The sequence below is a fragment of the Xiphophorus couchianus genome, chromosome 7 (genome assembly GCF_001444195.1).
Source record: "Xiphophorus couchianus chromosome 7, X_couchianus-1.0, whole genome shotgun sequence".
NCBI lineage: Eukaryota > Metazoa > Chordata > Actinopteri > Cyprinodontiformes > Poeciliidae > Xiphophorus > Xiphophorus couchianus.
The window spans coordinates 24,354,912-24,364,991 of record NC_040234.1 but is presented as its reverse complement, the minus strand read 5'-3'; the positions used below and the strand labels follow the sequence as shown (position 1 = coordinate 24,364,991).

Here is a 10,080-nt window from a genome sequence, read left to right as displayed (position 1 = left end):
GAGAAAATAAGCATTAATTGTTGAGAGAATACCCACATACAAAAACAAAACTGAATTCTGACTTTTTTTTTTTCCAGTGGCCCTAATCCTCTTCTGTAGACTCTAGAATCTAGAGTCTAGATCGTTCTTCTTTAGGTCCAAAGATAATAACTTCAGTTTTGTTAATGCTCAGTTGGAGAAAAACCTAGTTAACCATGTCTGAAAAGGTAACGACTTGTTTTTTGTACAGAATGTCTAGCAAAATGTTTTACCCAGAGTTTTCACGCTTCCTCTGTCACTGTCTTCCTCCTGAGGTGAGGGCTGTGGTGTCTGTGTGGGCAGAACCGGATAGAAGCTGTGGGAGGAGCTGCTGGACAAACAGAGCCGAGCCGGAGCTTTACCATCAGATGATATTCCGACTCAGTACAGCATGGTGGCGCAGCTGGAGAAAGACAGGGAGGGAGGCGGAAGAAAGGCTGGGAGCAAGAAAGAAAAGGATCAGGTAGGAGCGAATGAGGGAACATTTAACACCCATTCTATGCCTGTCAGGAGGAAACAACATCGCATTCCTTCTGAGTCAGCTACAGGCAGGCCGAAGAGGGACACACCTGTAGAAAAAACGTTTCTGGGCTGAAAGGAAGTTAGAGCGACTTAAGTTAACTCACTCAAGTTTTTTTCCTCACACATATTGCAAAGTAGTTGGTAAGCTTGTTAAATAAGTTCGATATATAAACATAACAAAGGGCATTGATATGTAAAATATTTTTGTTATTGCTTTAGAGTCTCTGAAAGGACTTAATTAAAGTCTACCATTATTCTAAAACACTGGAAACTGGGTGACTACTTGTTTTTGGTAGGAACATAGAACGTAGAAATGTTTGTAAAATCCACAAACATTAATCCGTCAGCTCTTTAGAGTTGTTGGTGCATATACACCAGTGTGTTTACAGGGGCAGAGCAGATATGGAACACTGCTGCTTTCAAAACTAACTTAGGTAAGAAATGCATCTCAGATAGGCAGCTGGCTCCAGGTGGCTGCCTGTTAAATAATCAGCTTGGTACAATACTCTGTACACTACCATCAGCAATCACTGTCTTTTAAAAGAACACACGCGGTAGAGAAAATGGCGGTTGGAGGGGGTGTCTCCAGCACACAGCACAGACAGTTCAGAAACATTTCGGAATGAGAAAAAAAGCTATTTATAAACAGATTAACTCATGTTTTAAACTGTTTATTGCTGCCAGATGTATTGTGACTCAAAGTGCAGCCATTCTAAATGACGGCCTTATTGCAGCGTATCGGCAGAATCTTTTAGTGGTATGCAGCACCTGACTGTACTGGCTTACTTTCACCCCCTGAGGACTGAATACTACTAAGTGGATAAAAAGCAGGCAAGCAACAATGAAAAAGAAAAGGGAATAATTTTATTGCTACAGCAGAGGACCTTAGATATGAGAAGCAATGAATGAGAAAAATGTTCAGAATGAGAAATTTTACAACTAATTCAAGTAAAGGTAAGACTGTGGTTTCATGTGAGGCAATATGTAATGTTTTTTTCAGGCTTCTTTGGTACACATGCATGTTCTGGCCTGCAAAACCTTTTTCTTAACATGCTATGATGGTTATCTTTTATTACTGCTTCATAGTTTCACTTTGTTTAAACATGATTAAAAGTTTACTGTGATTGAAAACTGGTTCTACCAGTCTACTGCTGTATGCCTACCCAGTGGATTGCATTCAGGTAGTCAGTTCAGTTTTCACAGAACTGAGTTTTCTGTGAAAGTAAATTCGTGGAAAGGTATCGATGGCGCGGAAGAAAAACCTTTCATAAGCACAATAATTGAACCAGTTTGTCCTGTCCAGTTCTTCGAAGTCACATGACTATGTACAAGAGCTGACACGCATGCACAATGTGAGGATATGTTGGAATTCAATTCAATTCAATTCTATGAGAAACTAAAATTTTAAAATGCTGAAAATCCTTTAACATACATTTTTGGAGGTATCTTTGTTTTCATTTTCAACATGTCATGTTGAAATGAAACTTAATGCTCCTATAGGACATAAGAGGCAGATTTAATCCAACTCCCATTGACAGAAGAAGAAATATGATTATTTCAAATTTCACGTCCAGGTATGCCATCAGGACCCGCAGCCTTGTGGGATTTAATCCTGCTCAGACCCGCTCCTACGTCAGTGGGGAGGAAGGTCAGTGGCTGTTGGCCTGGGGTGGTAGCTGCTTTGGTTGCAGTTGTGGTATTCCCTTTCTCAAAACGAGCATAGAAGTTGTTAAGTTCGTTGAGGAAGGAGACATCAGTAGAAGCGGGGGTGATCTTGGGGTTCTTGTAGTCTGTGAGAATCTGAAGGCCTTGCCACATACGTCGGGGGTTGGCGTTAGAAAAATGATCCTCCACCTTCCTTTTGTAGTGGTGTTTGGACTTCTTGATTCCCTTCTTCAGCTCAGCCCTGGCTGCACTGTAAGTCTGTGCATCCCCTGACCTGAAGGCGATGTTGCGGGCCTTCAGCAGGAGACGAACGTCTCGGTTCGTCCAGGGTTTCTGGTTGGGGTACATGGTAATGCGTTTGCAGGTGGTGACACGTTCTATGGTGGTGGAAATATGGTTCAGTACAGATGAGGCATACTGATCCAAGTCTGTATGGTGGAAAATAGTCCAATCTGTATTCCTGAACCGGTCCTGGAGCACAGCGTCTGAGCCCTCTGGCCACACCTCTACTGTCCTCACGGTAGGTTTCACACGTTGGATGAGTGGTAAGTACCGAGGTGTGAGGAACAGGGAGAGATGGTCTGATTGTCTGATGTTGGGGAGGGGTGTCACATTGTAAGCTCCAGCCATGTTGGTGGAATCTGGGAAGAACTGTCTTCAAGTTGGAGTGATTGAAATCACTTGCAACAATAAAAGCAGCCTCGGGGTATTTGGTTTGGTGTTTGCCAATAGCCGCATAGAGTTCTTTCATGGCTAGCTTGGCATTAGCATCCGGTGGGGGAGGGGGTGCGGGTGTACACGGCAGTGAGGATGATCAAGGTGAATTCCCTTGGGAGGTAATAAGGTCTGCATTTGACCATTAAAAACTCCACATTCTGTGAGCAGTGACTCTCGGTAGTAGCAGAGTCTGTGCACCAAGCTTTGTTAATATAAATGCACAAACCTTCGCCTCTGGTCTTGCCGGAGTCATCTGCTGTCCTGTCGGCTCGGTGTGTGTGATGTCCACTTAGCTGGATAGCATTGTCCGGGCAGCTGTTGTTTAGCCATGTTTTGGTGAAAAACATGACATTTGAGTCCATAATCCGTCTGTCACTCGTGATGGATAGTCGTAACTCGTCCATTTTATTAGCCAGAGAACGGACATTGGTGAGGAAAATGCTGGGTAAAGGGAGCCGGTGTGGTGTTAGCTTTAGCCTAGCTCGCACCCCTCCACGCTTACCCCGCCTTTGTTTACGTTCTCGTCGCGGCCTGCGTACCCTTCCACCCGGCCGGGAGAAGTGAGCAGCCTCCGGTGTTCTGGAGATCTCTGGGATGAGTCGGAGATCAGCGATCATAGAGTCAAAATTGTAGCTCAAAATTGTAGCTCCAAAGGTCCAGAAGTTCGTGTCTGCTTTAGTGCAGCAACGCTGTGCAATTCTGAAAAAAAAGTCCAATCATGAATAGATAAAAAACCACTAAAGAGCAGATTCTGGAGAGACGCTGAGCCTCGCGTTGTCCACGCACCGCCATTTTGGTTCTATATCCTATATTCATGTATAATATAGGATACATTTATTGGTCAGCCAATTTATCTGTACCGATCGTCTTAACTTTGGGGGATCAGTGATCGGCCGAAACTTACATATATCTGAAGCTGATCTTATCCACTGATCTTATCTACCTCTGCACAGGTTTTAAAAGAATGTATTCTTCTGCTGTGCAGTGAGAGAGGTTTGACTGACAGACTCTCCCATCAGGTCATGTCTGGATGTTTGCAGTTAACAATAGTGACTCCACTTTTGCACACTGAGTGACTTTCTTGCTATATTTAGCAACATATCAGAGATTAAAAAATGGCATCAGCCAAAATCAAAATCAGCAGGTAAGCAGGTAAGAGATTGGTGTAATTGGCGGTCGGACAGAAAACTGCAATCGGTTCACCCCTACTTAAGATGGAATACATACACATACATTCATGACATACTTTGAGTAAATTCATTTCTCTCAGGTATAATTACAATAGCAAATTTTTTTATTTATACCAGGTGAGTCTTTCTCACCTGAAAATGTGGACCTGTACTAGTCTGATTCAGTGCCTTCAAATAATTATGACAGAAGTTTCACGTAACTTAGAAGTTAATGAAAAATGTTTACTGCTTAGCATGAAAATGTATGTGGCTAAAACAGATAACATTCTGCCAACTACAGCTTAGAGTAGCTCATTGATATATTGATGCTGTTGCCATGTAGCCTTACGTAAAACCATTTTGCTAGACAATGTCAACATTGATAAGTTTTAATTATCAAACACGCCATTTTGAACCCCATAAAACCAGAGAAAACGTAGGGCCAACGAGAATCAACTCATTTAAAGTTAATCTAAACTCTTTTGTTGGTCTCAATTCTTCTCTATGGAGCTCTGCCATCTCAGTTCTTGTAGCTGCTTCTTCCTGAAGGCGATCCATCCAGGAGTAGTTGTTAACGTTGATGGTTCTCCTTATCAATCACCATCAGTCAGCCATGTGTTCCCTTCTCCTGTTCCCTGGGTAAAATGAATCAAGTGTAGCTTAAAGCACATATGTGTAGATCAATAACACAAGCATACTAATAAACAGAAGAGTTCTTCTGCTTTGACAACTTTATTTGCCCCACGCTGTGTGTATTTATTTGGAATTGTTTTCTCAGAAGCAGCCGGGCGCTGACACACAGTAAAACCAATACAAAGTTTCTTCTTCCAGAACTAGAACATTACAACTGACCAAATGACACTACTTCCGCTACAAAACAAACAGTGATGTAGCACACAGCTCAGACTGTAAAAATTCTACGGCTGAACAAAGATAACTAGAGTGTTTTATCCATAACTTACATTTTTTTGAAATAATTTAAATAAAACACTTCTAGGATGCAACACAGAAAAAATTATGTAAAACAGACATATTACTTTATATGTATACACACTTTTTTTTTTTTTTACCATTCAGACATAAAGAATTATAACTGGAATGATCACGTAAATTAGACAAAACATAATTAGTTGTAAGTTTTAGACCTATATACACATACAGCCCTGGGTAAAATGCTACTCTTGTTTTCTTTAAGTTTATTGTTCATTTTTATGTCCTGTACAATAAATAGTTCATAACTGTTTAATTAGAGAATTGATATCTAGCCATTTTAGAAGAATGGAATATCCTATAATAGAAATATTTTTTATTATCTCACAATGGTGGAAACTCCAGTGCAACAACAGCAAAATGAGAAACAATCAAAGCACATAGAGTCATGCAAAGATAAAATATATAAAAAAGAAAGGATAACGTAACCTGCAATAAAGACAAAGTTGGAGTATAAAAATATGGAGCTAAAACAGTCTCGTAATTCACAAATGCACAGATCAAGCTTCACAAATGCACAGAATGTTATGCATGCAGAAGCGCTAGCATAGCTCGGTAGCACAGTTTACTAACTTAGATCGCCATCTTATGTTGATAGTTGCACAATTAAATTGCTTAACATTAATAACCACAAAGGACTGGTGTAGACACGTCCCCACCAACTCTGGCCTGACAGGGACAGTCCCGACCAACATTTACACATTTTTCCTTTATATTCCTGCATCTATTTGCGGACAGCAACTCGACAGCAGCTGCACACTCTGTTCAAAGCTTTAACTGCCTGTGGACGACTGCTTTTTAAAATCTCTTTGTAAAAATGAAATGGCAAGTTCGCTCAGTGAGTTAGTTGAATGGACATCGTGTGACTTACTGTGCGCCACATGCGCTATTGCTTTGCATTGAGCCCGGAATATTGGTGGTCGGGGAAATGACACAATCAAGCAAAGAATTTCAAAAAAGGACACAGTGTTTTGCTATTAATTGTAAACTCTATTACTGCAAGATAACAAGGTCCAAAGAAATCACATTTCACAGGTCAGTAAAAAGTTTTAATTAAAAACAAAACCAAAAAAAACCAAAAAAACCTATATATATATATATATATATATATATATATACATATATAATTGGTAAGTTACTATGCCGTAACTTAACTTTTTAACTTTACAAAAATAAGGCATTTAGGACAGATTATCAGTAGAGCAGGTGTTTAAATGAGCTAATCAACCACCAGGAGTGTTCAGGGGATCACTTCTTAATGATCGCAAAATAAACATAAAGCCTGAAAATTCAGACAACATAAAATTGTAATGGACTGAATGTTCTGTTTTAGTATTTCTGCGTACTTTGTGTGGGTATTTTTTAGTGCTTTTTATGTTCATTGTAGTTAAATTATAGTCAGAATAGTTGATTTTTTGTTGAGGTCGACAACTGACGGTGGATCAACCATCAAACAATCATCCGATTGTAGCAGAGTAACCAATGTTGAAAAGATATCATTGAATCAATGTTGTTTTGTGGTTGAAATTTAATGAATGAAATGCCGATGTCTGACAGATCAACATCTATTGATCAGATATCGGAGCTGTGGGTGAGAGCATTTTATTCCTGAGCGGGGAATGATCACGTTTTAAATTAAGCACTGTTCGGGAGAAAGGGTGGTGATTCCTTTCTGTACATTTTCTTACTTGTCCATAAAAAATATTACTGACTGTTTGTGTGTGATATATTTGTGTGTGATATATTGACACAAAAACATCTACAACTTGCTACAAGGAGTGAAGCGGTCCACCCCCACTATTTACATGAGTGGGATGTCCCAACCACACAGCCACTTAGCTGTTGGCTTGTTTGCAAAAGATGTTAATTCAATGTTGAATTATGATCATAAAGGTTGAACTTACGGTTAATGTTGATGACTGATGGTGGATAAAGCATCAAACAATCATCCAATTCTAGCCAAATAAGTAACGTTCAAAAGATGTCATTGAATCAATGTTGTTTTGTGGTCAAATTCTAATGACTGAAATGCCAACGTATTATCCAGTGTTTTTTAACACTGGTACTCAAGGCACACTACCCTGCAAGTTTTAGGCATTTCCCTAATTCAGCACACATGATTTTAATTGATGGCTGATTAACAGGGTTTTGCTGAATTGCACTCATGCAGGTCAGTTTGCCTTGAGGACCAGTGTTGGGAAAAACTGCAAATCACTTTTGATAACAACAAAACAGTTTGTTGCACCCCTCCCCAGTGCTAGATGAGGAATTACACACACACAAAAAAAGCTACAGAACTATCCAAAACTGGTAACACTTTATTTGACAGGGAGTGGATAGGACTGACATAATAGCGTCATGAACAGTGTTGTATAAAGTACTGAAATCTCAGAGTCAAGTAAAAGTATAAGCACCTCTCCAAAATATGACTTTGGTAAAAGTCCAAGTCACTGACTGAAATGTTACTTGAGTTAAAGTCTTAAAGTATCTGAAACTTCTTGTACTTAAGTATGGAAATTACTGTAAAAATGGATGTACTCAAGTAATGTAATGAAAAGTACAAGTAAAAAGTAAAACAAAGCAAATGCAGTTTGAATGACATTTTTTATATTTTGGTAAACTTGTCAAATACACTTAAAATAATGTACACAACCAAGTGCAGGCAAAATTAAACCTGCTAATAGATATACCTGCAGGCATCATTTAGTTAAGAAAATTAGGTGCTTTACCTATAGCACAAGGTTAACTTAACCTGCTTTACAACTGAACCAGCTTCTTAGTATACCCTCCAGGACAGAAAATACAAAGTTTTTGTAAGCCTTAGGTTTTCCCTTCAAGTAAAGTCAGTGCTAAAAATGAGAAAAATAAATAGTACAGAAAATGCGGCCAACATGAAGAAAAAGAGCTGTTATGATTACTCTACTTCACAAATCAGTGAATCAGTCAATGCTACAGTCAGTAGGTGGTGCACACAACTGGTCATTATGCAAAAGAAAAAAAGAATTGGGAGGGAAATGCAGCTTATTGGCATCTGTAAACCTGGTTTTGAACTTGCATGCCTTTTCTATATTCGTTAAATTTAGTCTAAATTGCTATCGCTATGGCTTCTGTCCCCGCTTGAACAGAGGAGTCTAGGTAGCCTACAGTCAACATTAGGCCTACGCTAAAAACACCATGTATGGAACTGAAACAATGCCAAACAAAGTTCATTTATGGTCAACGTTTCACAATACAGTAGTGCCTAGTGACCAAGCTATAGTTACTGAAACAGGAGGATTATAACCATTTCATAAGAAGTTACCTCGATGTGTTTCTTCAAGTTGGACGGGGAGTTTTTGTAAGATAGAATTTCCACATCGTCGGGCAGGAATAACATAAACTGCATGCGGTACGACGAATCTTTAACACCCACGAAAGAGTGTATTGTGTTTAAATAAGGCCATGGGCTCTCATCACGAGCTGGTGGTTCCCCTGGAGCCACCAGCAGTCGTTGTGGTCTCGGTCTCCTCCTTCATGTGACTGCTGCTGATTGCGAAACTTGCTTTGTGTTTAATGGGAGAAGCGAAACAGGTGCATCCTATTGGTGGTGATGAACAAGCCCAGGCAAGTAGGCTACGGACTTTGTTCGGTAGCCTACTTGCTAATTGCTAATCAGTAGGTGGGATCAAAACACTTGCGTTTCTCTCTCTCGCTTTTTTGTAACGAGTAACTAAACCACACATTGAAAATGTATCGGAGTAAAAGTACGCAATTAAGTTCGGAAATATAGTGAAGTAAAAGTGAAAGTCATCAAAAATGTTCATACTCGAGGAAAGTATGAAGTACTCCAAAATATACTTAAGTAAAGTAGTGAAGTATTTTTACTTCGTTACTATACAACACTGGTCATGAACATCACATAACACCTGTTATAAACATGAAGGAGTTATAAATGTCTATGACTGTTGGCACTTTTAATGCAAAGTTGTTTTAAAAATTGCATTAAAAGCCCCTTAAACTTCCGGTCATGTCGTGGTGCTGAACGGACGTGCGGTGGAGCCCTCTCCAATTTCCTTCTAAAAAACTAAATTAACAACCTGTATTATCTTGCTTTTCGTTTCTTTAGTTAACTGTACTAGTTATCGCTGACCAAATGGCACCAAAGAACTCAAAACCAACCTCCAAAAAGGCTTTAATAACGTCTATGCTGAGCCCAGCGCAACAGTCTAGGAGTAGCAAGCTAGCTAGCGTTAGCATGGCCTTCAGCGACGGGGCAGCTTCTCCCCCAGTTGGCAGTGGCTCTTCGGATATGCCTCCCGTCAACAACGAATCCACAGTCACAGATGGTGATGGTCTGGCGGCCATGGAAGCAGGTAGCTCTAGTGACCTCGTGGCGGCTATTAACTTGATGAAAGATGACTTTGTGAAGAGATTTGATAGCCTGCTAACTGCTATCCAGGGGGTGCAATCGGATATAAGAATTGTTGCCGCGCGTGTTACACAAGCGGAGGACAGAATCAGCGCTAGCGAGGATTCTATTGCTTCCCTGCAAGCCGATAACACTGCTACGAAAACTACCATTGAAGCTCTGCAACTAAAGATAGACGACCTGGAAAATCGTAGTCGCCGTTCCAACCTCCGTCTTATCGGTCTCCCTGAGGAGACTGAAGGTTCTGACATGTGTGCATTTTTGGAGAAATGGCTGCCTGAGGTGCTTGGTGCAGAAACGTTCCCGATCCCGCTGATCATAGAGAGAGCACTACTGATGTGTCGGTCGCGAACGATCCGGCTCTAAGAGCCGGCTCTTTGAAGTGAACGATTGGAACCGGCTCCACAATGGGAGCCGTTTTAGGATCCTATTTGGGAGCCGGGTTTTTTTCTACAGTATATCGCTGTCTCTCCGCCTCCCTGTCGTTGTGCTTGTGCTCTGCAAGTGCCAGAGCCGATAGTTTTTCCCCACATCGTTTTTTTTTGTCCTGCGGTGCCTCGCTGTCTCTCCTCCCCCTTCTCCCTCTCCTTC

The 10,080-nt window shown here is 40.5% G+C and overlaps 1 protein-coding gene across 1 annotated transcript in view; it reads left to right on the top strand.

Annotated features, from left to right (window-relative positions):
- The first annotated feature begins 355 nt into the window (after positions 1 to 355).
- The window catches only part of LOC114148589 (transient receptor potential cation channel subfamily M member 4-like), a 95,532-nt gene continuing 85,807 nt past the window's right edge, over positions 356 to 10,080 (top strand). The window contains exon 1 of the mRNA XM_028023973.1: positions 356 to 481. Within this exon, the coding sequence (XP_027879774.1) occupies positions 410 to 481 (72 nt within the window). The 5' untranslated portion in view covers positions 356 to 409. The remainder of the gene's footprint in view (positions 482 to 10,080) is intronic.